General features: G+C 35.2%; 1 protein-coding gene across 1 annotated transcript; it reads left to right on the forward strand.

Moving 5' to 3' along the window:
* The first annotated feature begins 2,350 nt into the window (after positions 1 to 2,350).
* LOC105963165 (histone H3-lysine(4) N-trimethyltransferase ATX1) lies at positions 2,351 to 16,193 on the forward strand. The gene is made up of 25 exons (XM_012987545.2): positions 2,351 to 3,351; positions 3,453 to 3,504; positions 3,743 to 3,817; positions 3,913 to 4,132; positions 5,521 to 5,644; positions 5,789 to 5,893; positions 6,466 to 6,674; positions 7,049 to 7,141; positions 7,252 to 7,349; positions 7,863 to 8,018; positions 10,465 to 10,596; positions 10,847 to 10,894; positions 11,579 to 11,696; positions 11,813 to 11,878; positions 11,975 to 12,036; positions 12,273 to 12,329; positions 13,017 to 13,085; positions 13,237 to 13,435; positions 14,176 to 14,457; positions 14,849 to 14,910; positions 14,992 to 15,069; positions 15,258 to 15,353; positions 15,471 to 15,574; positions 15,662 to 15,809; positions 15,922 to 16,193. Exons 1-24 carry the CDS (start codon positions 2,636 to 2,638, stop codon positions 15,801 to 15,803), a joined length of 3,363 nt encoding a protein of 1,120 aa, XP_012842999.2. The 5' UTR covers positions 2,351 to 2,635; the 3' UTR covers positions 15,804 to 15,809; positions 15,922 to 16,193.
* Positions 16,194 to 16,212: the final 19 nt, after the last annotated feature.

Below are 16,212 nucleotides of genomic sequence, written 5' to 3' on the forward strand. Positions count from 1 at the left end.
ATGTAGGGATGTTAATTCGGTATAACTGAAACGAAATTTCGGTACGTCAATATTTCATACCGTTTACCGAACTGAATATACGATTTGGTTCGGTAAAATAACCGAATTACATAAATTTTGAGAAAAAAATATTTAAAAAAGGGAAGTGATTGTAATTACCCAAACAATAGGGGATTTTTCATAATTTGGTCATATCTTAGACGCAGTCGTTATTTGCCCTTAATTTATTTGTAACTAATCAGTTAGGAGAAAAAATTGAGGATGTTTCGAATTTAGCAAGGTGATCCTAGCAAATTTGACATGTATGCATTTTTCCTAGGGGATGAGGAAAAAAGAATTAAAATCAAATTTAAACTATAAACCAACATTCGATTGTAGAGTTAGTACATAGTCTAGGGTTCGAATCCCGTCTCCTCCCCTATTTTCGCAATTTATAACAACATTTGAATTTCTCAAAAGAAAAACAAATTAAAACCATGAAAGTAATGGTTATTTGCCTCGTATCCATGGTAAATGTTGAATGGGCATTTTCACTTCGTGGGCTTGTTATTAAAATAGTCCATGTAATAATTGAAGTTATGCCTCATGGGCTTAATTAAGTATATACATTACTATTTACATAGTCTGTGTATTAATTGAAATTAGGCCTCATGGCCCAAATTAATTATACATAGTTACATACATACATCATTAATATATTAACACTACAATTGTTACAAACAAAAATAATGGCTTTTGGTGGATTCTAAACATATATCATAATGAACTCATGAAAAAAATGTTAAAAATATGTTAATGTACACATAATTGCCACGATAAATAATTTAAAAAAAATATTGTTTTAGCCATTCCAACAAAATCATAAATTTATCCAGTGCACATATATGATCAGCTGCGAATTCATTCATTACAAAAAAAAAAAAAAAAACAATAGCTCTCTATTTTATAAGTCTAAACTGGATTAATTAATCGTCGGATAGATTTCGAAAAACAAATTAAATATAGGGTTGAATTTTTTGGAAGCAAAAATTGGACTCTTTGCATATTGGAAATCTTGACATAATCACATAACCAATTCATTGACTTGCATTTTTATATTTAATTATGGAATTCATATTGTTTTGGTTAAATGTAATCAAGACTCCTTAATATTGAATTTTGTAATATAACAATCCAACACATGTAATGGAGCATTGACTGCATTTGTCGAATCAAGATTGCGTTTGACTTTTTTTTAATGCACTATTAACTTTAATTTGCACAAAATTTGTGTACTACATTGTGTAGATAAGAGGGGAATTAAGAATTGGATTATCTAATCCAATTTGGACAATATTTGACTCTACCAATTGCAGATTTTTTGGAAATATGTATTAAATAGGCTAAATCTATTATTTATCCGATGAATGCATAATTTTTCAAATTAGAGGATCTAGTTGTAATTATATCAAACCTAATACATGGTAAGTGTAATCCAATCCTTTTTTTTCCAAAGAAATAAAAGTTTTTTTTTTTGGTAATAAAAGGAATAATTAGAAATAAATGAAAATTCATTCGAATTCGAAATAAAAACCTCGAGATTTTAACAAAATAAATGGAAATTATCACTTGCGAACCAACTACCATAGTGGTGGTGACTTGCAAATTAATTGGCCCGTAAGTGACGATAACTTTGTCGATAAGTTGTTTCGAAATCGTCATTCTTTTATGGATTAATCAATACATTTTGTAGAAATATTAACGAGCTAAAAGTTAAAATATTTATTGCATTGCATCATAATATAGCAAAAAATAATATCAAATATCGTCATCTTCATCCGATTGAAACGAAACGTATCGACATTAGGGTTTATTCTTCATTTAGTTAACGTTGAACATGCTTAGTTTCAGTACGTAGTACTTCACTCCTATATCGGAAAAGATTATACAACACAACAAATGTACATGATTTACTTCAAACACGATGAGCTTGAACCGTATTTTAAAAATAAATCATATACTTATGAACTGATCCCGTAGCAGACACACCACCGGATGCATGCACTTACTTTTAAAATGATTCATATACATATTTAGAAATTTCACTTCAATCAAATAATTCGCACGATAAGTTATAAAAAAATATATATTTGGTGTCCACGAGATGACCTAGTTGCTGAAATACGAGAATATATCCGGTTTACACACTAGGGTTTCTATACTATTCATTCATAATACATTTATTTTACTAGATTTGTGGCCACTATTGCATGAAATTTAATCTATATTTTTTTAATTTATATTTTGAATGAAAAATATTCCAAATTATTTCTTGCTATATTGGATTATCATATTGTAATAAGAAGTGAATAAAAAAGAAAAGAAAATCACTCGTCTTTCTTAATTTCTGCTGAGCTGTCATTTCACACCTGTTACAGTAATGCTATTGCACGTACTATATATATAGGGAAACACCTCCTCATCTCATTCATCAGGTGCCAAACGGCGGGAAAAAATCCATTATTCTTTTCGCCATTGAAATAAAAAAACCCTAAAAAATCCTTGTTCCCCCAATAGAGAAGAGTGAGAGAGTGAAGAGAGAACAAACAAAAAATTCACCTTTTTCTCTCTCTCACTCGCAGATTCCTTTTTCGATATGGCCGCTGATGCATTTCCTCCGTCGGCCGATTTATCGGTCTCGTCGGACGACGGCGGCGACAACAACAACCGCGGCGTGAGGATGAATCCGGCGCTGGACGAGCACGACGAGGATGAATTTCAGAGGGGGAGAGCTCCGTTGAAGTACGTGCCCCTATCCGACGTTTACTCCGCCACCGCCCCCTGCGTCACCGCCTCCGGATCGAAGAAGGTGAAGAAGGCTGCTGCACGCAAACCACCGCAAATCAACGGGCGCGATCAATTGAATTCTTCCTCGAAGGGCGAGATGGCTGTGTACGATCACGTCTACACGAGGCGGCGGAAGAGGAAAAATGAAATTTCCACTTTCTGGGAGGGGTTGTGTTTGAAGGGTTTAGATGTGAAGTCGGATGAATTGGGGGTTGATGGAGGAGTGGAGACTGGGATTAAGCGTAGGAGAGGGGGGATTCATACTGAGTCGGTGAAATTGGGAGTCTATTGTAAGTCCTCTAGTAAATTAGATGAGGAATTGGGAGTCGATTGTAAGTCCTCCAGTAAATTAGATGATCAAATGCCGTCGCTTGATAGTGATGACAAAATTAATTCTAGTAATGTTAGGAAAAATAGGAGCTTTAATAGCACCCTTATTAATGGGGAGAGCAGGAAGCGAAAAAATGATTGCTCGGAAACTGATGTAAAAAGTTCAGGAGGCGGTCGGACAAAGAAATGGGTCTGGTACGTGTTGGTTTATCGAGTTGTTCATGGATATCGTTTTTAAAAGAGTGAAATTAATGTTATTTAATTCTTCCCCAATTTTGTTTATTCCTCGGATGCAGGCTTAGTTTTGAGGGTGCTGATCCAAAGAAGTTTATTGGGTTACAATGCAAGGTAAGAACTTTATTAATCTTAAACAATCTGCACATATATGCGAACAGTTGATATCGTCATAGAAGTACACGTGTATTCACCACGTGGACTGCATTTATTCACGTGATTGGACGGTAGTTTCCATATGTACTCAGCTGATGAAGAAATCAAGCAATTTGTCTGAATTTCCACTTGCAATTTAACCCTTTTATTTATATTGAACTTCCTGTTAATGTAATCTGGGAGTTAATGGTAACAGGTCTATTGGCCCTTGGATGCAAGGTGGTATGCTGGCCACATAGTTGGTTACAAGTCCGAGACTGAGCGGCACCAAGTAATACTCTTCCACATGATTTATCGATATTACTTGTGCTTTGCTTATGAATATGTTAATGGCGCTATTTGGTAATACGGGTGAGCACGATGCAGGTGAAGTATGAGGACGGAGAGGAAGAAGAACTGAATTTATCAAATGAACGAATCAAGTTTCATGTCTCTCTGAAGGAGATGCAGGATTTGAAGTTGAAGTTTCTTGACAAGAGCTCCGAAGTTGATGGGATTGATGTGAATGAGATGATGGTTTTAGCTGCTAGTTTGGATGATTGCCCGGAGATTGAGACGGGGGATGTGATATGGGCAAAACTTGCTGGTATGTCCATATGTGCCTTTTGATTTTGCTAACTTTCGAAGTAGATGCATGTAGTGGATTATCTATTCAAATTACATCAATTTACGTTACTTTATATGCTTATATTATTTCAAATGTAACGTCTCGAAAGGGTAGATATGGGAAACCATTAAAGATATGTTTTCTTATGGTTAGTTAGAACTAGAGTGGCCTAGATTTGTTTTATCCTAGTTCAGGATATTGAATCAGTAGGAAGTTTCTAAAATTTTTTGAAACTAATAGACTGACCATGTCATTCAAAATGATTTTATTTTGTGCACATTTCAGTTCTCATAACTGATTCCTTTAATCTTTATCTTAGTCTTTACTTTGCTTGAATATTATAAAAAATATTAGTCTTATAGGGAGGGTATTGTGAGTTTTCTCAACTCCCATGTCTATTGTGAGTGACTCAATTTAGTAGTACACAAGGTATCTTAGCAGATATTTACGTTCTTCCAAGCATGTATTCTGTGGTCCTCAGTTAGTAGCTTTAGTCATAGTTGGCTTTCGGGTAATGGAACTTATGTATTTAAAGTTTTTATATGGTGTTATGGATGAGAATAAAATTGTGAAACACATGAAATATTTATATTTTTCATGCAGTATTGCTGATTTGTTATAGTTACTTACACGTGGAAGGACCAAAAGAGAAATGACTTTAAAATTGTGAAAAACACATGAAACATTTATTTTTTCATGCATTATTGCCGATTTTTGTCATACTTACTTACACGTGGAAGGACCAAAAGAGAAATGATTAGTCAGCGTAGGTTCATTGTAATTATCGTTTTCTTGAACACTTTTAATTGCATTTTTGTTAGCAAAATAGGTGTCTCAACACAATCTGCCTTAAATACAGTATAAGGCATAACCTAACTGAACATTTTCATTGCACTTCAAGAACTGTAACTCCATCCTCTCCCCTCAATCCCAATCAAACGGAGCAAACTTTATGTTTTTAATTTTTTATTAAAAAGGTTGGATTTACAAACCAGCTAATTATGAATTTAAAGGTTGAACAGGATGACGAATTTTGTTATGTCAAATCGTATAATTTGTTACCTAATGATGACATTTAATGTAATCTTCTATTTTTATTGGCTTTTGCAAATTCAGTGACTAGCTGTTGCCTTTTTGTTAATCTTTTCTTTTATTTCAAATTCCTTTCAGAAAATCCACCATTGCCAAATAAATTGTCCAGTTTGGAAACTTTGGATTTGTGTCAATCTAGCCTTTGTTATTTTCTTAACGGAATCCTCCATTACCATATTTGGGGTTTGGTTAGTCTTTTAGGGATTTATATGCCTTGCTTTTATATTAAAGTTCTTTCAGTTTATTGCTAACATCTATCGGTTTCTTTGATATAGGACATGCTGTGTGGCCAGCCATTGTTTTGGACGAATCTCATGTGAGTGAACGCAAAGGTCTAAACAAAATTTCTGGAGAAAAATCAGTCATAGTACAATTCTTTGGTACCCATGATTTTGCCAGGTACTGTGGATTTTCATGTTCTGAAGATCTTTTTCCTAGTGTAGAATGTTTGACGGTTACTGGAGTATTATCATCTGGCTGGAAGTTGGCACACATCATCATATTGGTAATCTACTTCATTTTGCTTTCTTCTTTAATATTCAGGGTTGCAAGAAAACATGTTATCTCTTTCCTCAAGGGCCTTCTCGCGTCATGTCATTCGAAGTGCAAGAAACCAACCTTTATTCAAGGATTAGAGGAAGCAAAAATGTGAGTCTTTTCCCCTTCAAAGTCCTTAATGTTAAGTCTCTGCTTCATTATCAATGGTTTTCCATGTTTGAATATAATATTCACTTATTGATGCTATTAGGTTATCTGTACAACATTCAGTTGACTACGGAAATGCACATTCTAGAGGGAAAACAAAAGCTAAAAGTCAAATGTTATTGTATTTGTCTCAACTGATATCCCTGTCAGGCATTATCATGGCCATGGGCATGAATGTGCTTAATATGGCTTGTGAATTTGTGTTTTATGTATGCTTTCCTCAACAAATTGGATCATTCTATACAAAAAATTATATCTGTCGAGAGCAAAAGTGCTTTTCCTTGTTCTATTTGTTGTCACTATGGGGGTAGTTTGACTCGTAGAATTCAAAAGTTCATATGCATGCATGTAAGGTGTTTCCTGCAATTTGCCTATGTTCTTTATTTTAGTAATACTTGCACTAAATCACCATTAGGAACATGTTTATCATATTCAAGTTTATGTTAGCATTAAACTTGTCATTATCCGAGTAGTAAATTCCCTAGAAAACCTACTAAAGTATCTGCATTGATCAGGTATCTTAGTGAACAGAAGCTTCCGAAAAGCATGCTGCAGCTGCGTGATGGGGTTGATGCTGATATGAATGATGGTGGGGATGAAGATCATGAAGATGGTGCTGATTCAGGTGATGAAGAGAGTATGAACCAGGATGAGATAAACAAGAAAATTGAGGATCTTAAAAGCTGCCCACTAGAAGAGGGAGAGTTGCAAATAATATCCCTGGGTAAGTCTAGCTATGGTAATTTTGTTGCACTGCCAAAAATTGACCGGTATATACCAATAATTTTTCTTTCTATTGTTTTATGCTTAGTTAATTATATTCCAAGAGTTCCGTAGTGCTACTCCATGAGTTTCATATTTATGGAGGGATTACAGTGTATTGTGGTTGGATGATGGCGGTGTCTGTAGTCTTAAAAGGATTTGACTCATCCTTTACATATATACTAGAAATACAAGAAATCGGGCATAATTTCGCATAACTCATTTCGCTAATTTATATGTTGGTGCACCATTTTGACTAGTGATTTACAATACAGCAGGACTTATTCTGTAGAATTAGTAAATCATCTCATTAATTTTTTGTGCATGTTTGTGCAGGAAAGATTGTTAAAGATTCTGGTAATTTCCAAAATGAGAGATTTATATGGCCTGAAGGATATACTGCTGTGAGGATGTTTCCTTCAATAAAAGGTGAATCATTGTTCTAAAAGATGTTTCCTGTTAATTTTATTTTTGCATGGTATCTAGTTCTCAATTTCCTTCATCCTTTCTACTTTTTGAGTTTTGAGTTTTGGCTTCAGATCCAAGTCTGCTTACTTTATATAAGATGGAAGTACTGAGAGATATTGACTCGAGGACCAGACCTCTGTTTAGAGTTACGTGTGATAGTGGAGAAGAGGTATAGCAAAAAGCTCATATCAATTTAAAGCAATCAGTTTCTGTGTTCCATTTCCCGTGCATTTAATTTACTTATTACTTTTTTTTCTTCCCCTTCCGTCAGACATTTAAGTTTGATGGGTACCTTTTCTTTTTCATCCCGTTTTATTACGTTTTTCTCTCTATGTCATGCCTTTATCTGTTATATATATTTTCTTGTAGGATTATGTAAATTTTCACTGGTTCTTATTTAAGATGAGCTGGTAAATTTTTCTGAAGAGAAACTTACCATTTTTTCATCAAGCTGTAGTTGTTAGTTCAAGTTTGTGGAAAAAATTCATTCGGGCTTCTATGAAGAATTTATGGATTGCAATTTTGTTCTGCATTGATTTATAAGGTTAACTGGCTTCAAACATAAGGCTTTTGAAGATGAAACGCCTCGATTTTCTGAATTTCTTTTTACTCATTTACTTTATAGCTAACAAACCTGCTTAATTCAGTTACAATCCTTCTTATTGTATATTTTTATTTACAGTTTAATGGACCGACTCCATCTGTGTGCTGGAATAAAATATACAAAAAGATTAAGACGGTGCAAATAAGAAATCGGGACTACAAAGATGATCAGAGTTTTGCAGCTGGTTCTGATATGTTTGGTTTTTCCCACCCGAAAGTCTCCAAACTTATTAAGGTATTTATGCATTACGATACCATTTATTTTGTTACTCCTAAAGTCATAACTATTTTTTGTCTCTGTATCAACCATGTAACAAAAGAAAAGTTATTAATTTCGTAGCTTGCATTTTGACCATTTCTTTGAACTGTTATGTGATGCATATAGTGAAGGGCCTGATCTCCTGTTCCAATATCTAAGTTCAGACTACAAAAATTGAAATATAGTATACACGTAAGTTAGTAGTTATACCATGCTTATGTGTATCCATCTCTCATGTTTAGTTTTTCAGTGAAATTGTGTGGTGTGCCTTTTCGTATTGTTGCCTCCATTAGAACTTTCGAAAACTGTCAACTGTTGATAATGCTTAAAAAACTCTCGTCTTTCTAATGCTTCTATAAATTTAGTGAGTTATAATATCAAATTCGTGGACATTGTTGTAAATGATGGTGGTGCCTAGTAGCATAGATGAATATATTTCTGAAAAAAACTGCACCTTATAGGGACTTGCTTCAGTTATTTTATTTACCTTCGAGTCATCATGCATTTATGCCAGCCTCAGTTCTCTTATTTCAAGCCGTACATTTTTATGGTGCCTGGTCCTTGTGATTTATGGACCTTTTCATTTCATAAGCCTGTTGTGAGAGTCTGTTTTCATTTAGTGACATTATGGTTCCACAAGAAATACCAAGTAATCTAGTAGTTAAAAATTACTTTCTATTTATATACTGTAATTAAACATCCAGTAGGAATACATTATTTGGGATACTCCTGTTATAAGTTATTTAATATCGAATGTCTTAGCTGGATCTCCTGCTATGTTTGTTGTTTCCAGTTTTTTCACGCCTTAGGATGTCCTATAGGACAAAACCATAATTACCTGTCAAAACAATTTGCCTTAATGACTAAAATGTGTGGTTTATTCAATTGCCATACCTGAAGATAAGAAAGTCTAGATGCGATAATCCTCTCTAGATTTTCGGACTTCCAAATGAAGCCTTGTGGCTGTTAATTTGTGAAGCTCTTCATCTGTTATTAAGAAGAAAAAATATTCTATAAAGGACTGCAATAATTATAGGCCCCTTCTCTTTGCAGAGGTTTCTGTTCAGTCTTGTTTTCAGCCCATTTTTAGTGGGCCAGTGTCGGCCCTTCACGCGCCTCCTGCAAAATACATTTGTTTGAGCTTTGATTGCAAAACCCTAACTCAAGAAATTTTAGGTATTTAGCCTAATAGAAATGGAGGTCCTTTGAGAAATTCATCACCGTTCACTTTAAGCTGTACCCATGCAACCGGCACTTGCCTTTTCATTACCTCCTTTATCTCCATTTCTTCTTACTCCTTCATCGGCTTTTCACTGCATTTGCTACCACACTCTTCCTTCACATCTTCTCCATTTTCCTCATTTTTCCTGTCAACGCTGCAAAAAGATCATTTTTCCTCAGATCTGCAGCAAGGAAGCTGCCAATGGCCAGAGAGAAGACGACCCAGATAAGAGAGGGAAGCAGCACAGTGGTACGAAAGACCGGAGGCCGCCCTCAAATTAACCACCATTATGAGTCAGGCCGGAGAAAGATTATAGAGTTGAGTTGTGGAAAGTTGACAATATGGGCGGCGAAGATAGAGGTGAAATTTGATTGCAAAAATAGAAATTGAAAATATTCAATTACAGCTGGAGGATCTTGGGCCATTGAATTTTGAAGTCACAATTATCATTGACATAACATTTTGGTGTACTCACATGCATAAAATTATTATGTTTTCAGATCGAGAAAAAGAACGGAAATGTACTGCCAAAACATGTTTCTGAGTTACATATAATTATTGCAAAGACTCCCTCCTCTAAATTTTCATTCCCAAGAGCCATTTCCTAAACACCATGACCTTGATCTTGAACAAGGTGTTAAGAAATCTAACCAAATAGGTACTTCACTTATATTTGAGATACAGAGCTGGGAAGAGTTTCCTGATCATCTTGTATAATTGTAGTCTTCCCTGGCAGTAAGAACTTGCACATTGGGAAGGTTGTAATGGTATTATGCCAAAATTGGAGTGATGTGGTCAGCTGAAACTGATAATATATTCCATCGAGTTGTAATGCATGTATTTATGATTGAGGATACGATGCTAAATGTACAGATTGTGCATCTATTCATTGCCACGCATTCGACACGGTGATCCATAACTTCTTTGTGTAAATTTTTGTCCTTCCTCTTTTATCTGTCTATATCATTTGCACTGTGCAATCTTTCTCTAAATCATTAAATTTATAATATTCCGAGATCTTTGTCATCATGAGGTGTGTGCACATTTATATCTTTATTTATCAGATTGTACTATTTGCTTTTACCTTTCAACCTCATTCATACATGGCTCACATTACCCTGGCTATTTGTTGTGCTGAAAAGTTTCATGCACCCAGTCTCTCATTGTCTTCCCAACAACTCAATGTCTTAATTTTTACAGGAAATGTCATGTTCTCGCAAATCGTCGAAGGCCCAGTCGACGTCTAAGAAAGATCAAAAACCTACATGTGACACACTTGTCCATGTTGAATGGAGGGACCTTGATAAGTGCAACGTTTGCCATATGGATGAGGTAAGATTTTTCTTTTTTGAAGGATTAGCTTTGTCCTATTAACCCAGGCTTGTAGTTGATTCTTCTATTTCACTTTATATTTTTCTTACGGTTTAATTAAGCCTGGATAACAAGAATTACCTTCAGGAAGTACGGGTTTTCCCTTTTCTGTTAACTATTTCGAGATATGTTACTTCATTTATCCTCATATTGATTACGCTATCGAAAAACGACAATTTTTAGATCCTCTGATTTAAATTGTTTCCTGCAGGAGTACGAGACCAATTTATTTCTTCAGTGTGACAAATGTAGGATGATGGTAAGTCTTTCTTTTTTCTTTTTAGCTTTTCATCTTATCCTTTGGCCTTATATGAATTTCCACTTTCTCCAATTCTGTGCATAATGCAGCGAGTTGGTCCTCTTTGCAGGCAAGGAATAGTTGCTAGTGATACCTTCTCATTGTCTGTTACACTTCTATTGAAATTGTTACTGGTTATTAGTGTTGTTACTACAATTGTATGTCATTTTTAATCCTATCGTTGATTCTAAAGCATATTCAGTAGCTTAAATTTTTGGCGTAAGTAGCTAAGAGTTATTCTTTGCCCCCTTTTCCACGAGCATTGTTGTAATAGATGCTTGAAAATTTAAAATATAGATCAGAGAATTAACAATTGGTAGCTGCGAAGTTTAGCATTTCATATTTATACTTGTACTTGCCAAGTGTTGCGCTGTGAGTATTTCGTACTGGTTAAGATTCCCTTTAGTACGATTTGATGACTTTTGGGGCATGGAAACATGGATGTCACTCCTGTGTTGTAGGAGTCTCTTTAGCCTCCGATTTTTCAGCAGCATGCTAGGTTACAAATTTCGTGGGCTTTCAGCATTTTCACTTACTTTGATATTTCATATGTACATATTTTCCGCAAAAGAGATGGTTTTTACTTCTCTTTTTCGGGTTACTGTTAGATTCTTTTTTCTATTTATCATGTTAATTCCATAATAGGTGCATGCGAAATGTTATGGAGAACTTGAGCCTACTGGTGGTAATCTATGGTTATGCAACTTATGTCGTCCAGGAGCTCCCGAACCTCCTCCTCGATGTTGCCTGTGCCCCGTAGTAGGTACTTAAAAATCTCTATCCATTTTTCTTCCTTCAACTTCTTTTCAATATTTATTATTGCCATTTATTGTTAAGAAGAAACAACACTTAACGTGATGGTGGATGAATTTGCTTCAGGAGGTGCTATGAAGCCCACCACAGACGAGCGTTGGGCTCATCTTGCTTGTGCCATATGGATACCAGGTTTCTGCCGTGTGATTCACAAACACACACATGGAACAAGCATTTGTTATTTTGGATAAAGTGTTTTAATTATTAAAGTAATCTATTCTCATGCAGAAACCTGTTTATCTGATGTAAAGAAAATGGAGCCCATTGATGGGGTCGGTAGAGTCAATAAGGTATTTTCTCTTTCCCAGTGTTCCTATGCCAATATTTGACGTCTTTTCTTTATTTCTGTCTGATTATACGTGAAGGGGAAACATTCTCCAGTTTAAGTGTTGCTCTATAATCTTTATAAACTCTGCAAACTTTTCCTTAGAGAGAAAAAATATCATTATACAATTTCAGTCAACTATTTCATGTTTGCATATACCTCAATTTTGAATCATTTTCCCATCTCTCCTATTTTATGAAGGACCGGTGGAAGCTAACATGTAGCATCTGTCACATTCCTCATGGAGCATGTATCCAGGTAGACTTGTACTTTTTCTTTGCCTAAGCGTTTGCTATTTTTCACAACTTATTCGTTGCTCTTTTCTGTTTTTTTTTTCTTTCTGTTTTTCCTTTTTTTGGATGAGGGATTCAAATAACAATCTAGAATGGTTATTAGCATCTTTCTAATAAGAGTTCCATTCTGTGTTTTGGCTGGGATATCGTGGCAAAGCCTTGTTTCCATAATAGTTTTGTCACCTTTTTGGAAGATTCAACTTAAGCACTGTTCAAACAGAGAGCTCATTAATTTGATGAAGCTTTATCATATAATTTTCCTGTTTGAAATTTATGCTTAATAATCTGTAACATGGCAAGTCTGTGGCCAAATTTTCTCATTTTCATGACTTGTCTATTGATACTGTTCTCACACCTTGCAGCATATCTCATGGGTCAGTGAACCTGGAAATTTTCTCTTGCCTCTTATCAAACATCAGTTATGCCTAACAATGATTTTACTGTTTCCTGTAATCTTTCTCAAAAGGAAAACCCTATTTCTTTTCCCTTGTGCTGTTATAATTTTCATGAAACAAATGTAGCTTGGCCGTTAAGATATGTACTTTTGTAAGGCTCCAGATTGACTTGTTGCTTCATTAAAGATTGTTTACTGTTTATCTTTCAATATCTGTTGCTTTATGCAACTATATCATTAACTAAAATCATTTTGCAGTGCTCGAACAATAATTGCTATGTGGCATACCATCCTCTCTGTGCTCGTGCTGCTGGCTTTTGCCTTGAGGTATATGATGTCCTTGAATCTAATAATGCTTTTCTCGAACGGATTGTTTTATCCTATTAGAACTTTGTTCATTTTATACACATGTGCTTTTAAGCATATTTTTGGGTTGTTTTCCTCCCCTCTTACTTATGTACTTGTATCTTACTTGTAGCCTGAGGATATGGATAGGCTGCACTTGGCTCCTTCCGATGAGGATGAGGAGGATCAGTGCATTCAACTACTTTCTTTCTGCAGGAAACACAGACCCTCATCTAATGAGCATTTGCTTTTTGAGGAGCGAATTGCACAAAAAGCCTCTGAAAAAGCAGAGTATATCCCACCGATAAATCCTTCTGGCTGTGCTCGTACTCGTATGTTCTCACTTCTCACACTCTTCATAATTTTCAAAATTATCAAGATTGAATTTCTATGTTTTATTTGTATATGTATATATTTGGGATCTAAGAACATCATGGTCGATACACCGGTTGTTCTGTTCCCTTCTAAAACTTGACATAGGTCCTCGCCCCCACCCTCGCTTTTTTTTTTTCTTTCCTTTATGTGACAACAAATCACCGAATCTACTACGTTATTTGGTATACAACTACTGTAGCCCAGTGTTTCAGCCTTCTTTGCCTTTTGTTCTGCTGCTAGCTGTGAACAACTCCTTATCAGATAGTTTCACACAAATGCCTAAAAAGGGTTGCCTTTTTCTGCTAATAGCATACTTGTCAGCTAGTTTTACCACGCCTTATAGAACTATCATGGGATTATTTTTCATTTATCTGATATTTTCGTTCATCTGATAAGAGGACATTATATGTTTCGTCGAGTTTTACAGCTAATTGCTTTCCATTAACTCATGTTTCATAATAAGCATTAAGTCTGTTCACATTGACAGAATAAGTTTGTTATTAACCAGATAGGGTATGTCTTCCTGTAAACTTTTCCTTGTCGTGTTCTTTTTTTCTAGAGTTGAAATAATTGCATCATCATTGAACTAATGAATTTGGTTTGTCTAATTGTTTTTTTAGCTGAAGCGCTATTTGGAAGTAAAGTAGCATCATCTCGTGGATATCTGATTTCTCCTTTTTCCTTTGTTTGTAATTAGAGCCTTATGATTTTAGCAATAGACGTGGTAGAAATGCACCTGAAGTACCTGCTGCTTCATCAAAGCGTTTGTATGTCGAGAACCAGCCGTACTTGATTGGTGGGTGCAGCCCTCGTATGCCCCTGTGGAACAAAATGTCCTCAGATGAGCCTGGTGGTTCTAAATACTCTGGTCACCTTCTGAAACTACAAAAGTCAAATCTTGATCCATCTGGCAGTATTCTTTCAGTGGCTGATAAGTACAATTACATGAAGAACACCTTTAAAAAGCGACTGGCATTTGGTAAACTTTCTGCAAATATTATTTACTATTATTCGTTTTCCTTTTGTTGCTCATTACAGAAACATATTTAGGTGTGTATTAGTGCGCAATTGATGGCTCTAATATTTTTTGTTCACTCTCTTACACTCTAGGAGGTTCTGTTATAGTTTGATCTTTTAGTAATCTAAGCATGTTTCAGTATACAAACTAGTGCAAAATTAATGCAGAACGTGTTACGATTTTGTTGCTCTATTAACATGGAATCTCTTCCATCAGTGCTGATACAGTCTGATCTGAATATTTTGTTGACGTTTGAACGTAAATTTTGTGTTTCAGTTTTTATTTTTGTTTTTATAAACATTACGACAAATATTAAAATTGATCATCCACCTTTGGATATACTGCCTTGCAGGAAAGTCTGGTATACATGGTTATGGTGTCTTCACTAAGTTCCCACACAGAGCAGGAGACATGGTAAATTACTTTGACCACCATTTCTTTCCCAAGTTAACTCCAGACGTTAACATGATAAATGTTTAATTTTATTGTTTATAGGTAATTGAGTATACTGGCGAACTTATTCGTGCTACAGTAGCTGACAGAAGAGAGCACAAGATATACAATTCACTAGTGGTAAGTAACCTCCAATTATTTGGATAGATCCGCTGTAGATAATCGCATGTCTAGGAACTTTGTTATTTAGGAGTTTCTGTAGGAAATAGTTCAGGAATGTAGCCTCGGCTGCATCATATGTGAATTATCGCTTTGATGTTGATGAGTTTTCTCTCTCATGAATATCTTTTAACATTTATGTTGTGCAGGGTGCTGGTACTTATATGTTTCGTATCGACGATGAACGTGTCATAGATGCAACCAGGGCAGGAAGTATAGCACATTTGATTAACCACTCATGTGAGGTGTGTATTAAGCGTTTAAACTTATCAGTTTCAGCGTGCGATTTTTATTACAGTGCAGACCATTTTTATTCAGCGTGCGGTTTTTATCAGAAGTTTGAATGTTTCTTTCTGTTTCAGCCAAATTGCTATTCAAGAGTGATCAGCGTCAATGGTGTAGACCACATCATCATATTTGCTAAACGAGATATTAAACAGTGGGAAGAACTCACATATGATTACAGGTTTTTCATCTCGTCACACAACGGTATTCCTTTACTTATTATTAATTTTTTGCTTAATTGCTTTGTTTTTTGTTTTTGGTATTACAGGTTTTTATCAATTGACGAGCGGCTAGCCTGTAACTGTGGATCTTCTAGATGTCGGGGTGTAGTGAATGATGTCGATGCTGAGGAACGAGTCGCAAAGCTTTATGTACCCCGTAGTGAACTGAAAGACTGGAAAGGAGAGTAGGAACTGGTCAGTTTTTGGTTCATATTTTACATACCATTTTGACTCGATTTTGTGTTCGTTTTTTTCCGACTGTTGAATTTTTAATATCTCTCTCAATACTGTTCGCTTATTTATGCAGAAGCTCTTCCGTTGAGGGCATCGTGGAATTCGAGATCCATCAGAAGATGACTTGTCCTCAGAGGCAGAAAGAGTTTCATTCTATTTTTTTTTTTCTTTTTTGCCCAATTTGCTACTACATATTTTTGAATTTACCAAATAAGGGTTTACTATTTTTATTGAATTGTTTAAAGTTAATTTTCACCATAGGTTGAGATTATGGCGACTTGGCTGAAACTCAGAATTATTTTTGTATTTTTCATTTTTATTATAAAAAAAGACCACAGTTCTGTATATCTTGGTTGGGCTATTT

Source organism: Erythranthe guttata, chromosome 14, assembly GCF_056151865.1.
Source record: "Erythranthe guttata isolate IM_541 chromosome 14, IM_541, whole genome shotgun sequence".
NCBI classification, from domain to species: Eukaryota; Viridiplantae; Streptophyta; class Magnoliopsida; order Lamiales; family Phrymaceae; genus Erythranthe; species Erythranthe guttata.

Excerpts from the sequence above, each read along its gene's own strand:
- LOC105963165 (XM_012987545.2), top strand. The coding sequence starts at position 2,636 with ATGGCCGCTGATGCATTTCCTCCGTCGGCCGATTTATCGGTCTCGTCG. Across the intron at positions 5,645-5,788 it reads GGTACCCATGATTTTGCCAG|GGTTGCAAGAAAACATGTTA; the intron begins GTACTGTGGATT and ends TTTAATATTCAG. Across the intron at positions 6,675-7,048 it reads GTTGCAAATAATATCCCTGG|GAAAGATTGTTAAAGATTCT; the intron begins GTAAGTCTAGCT and ends ATGTTTGTGCAG.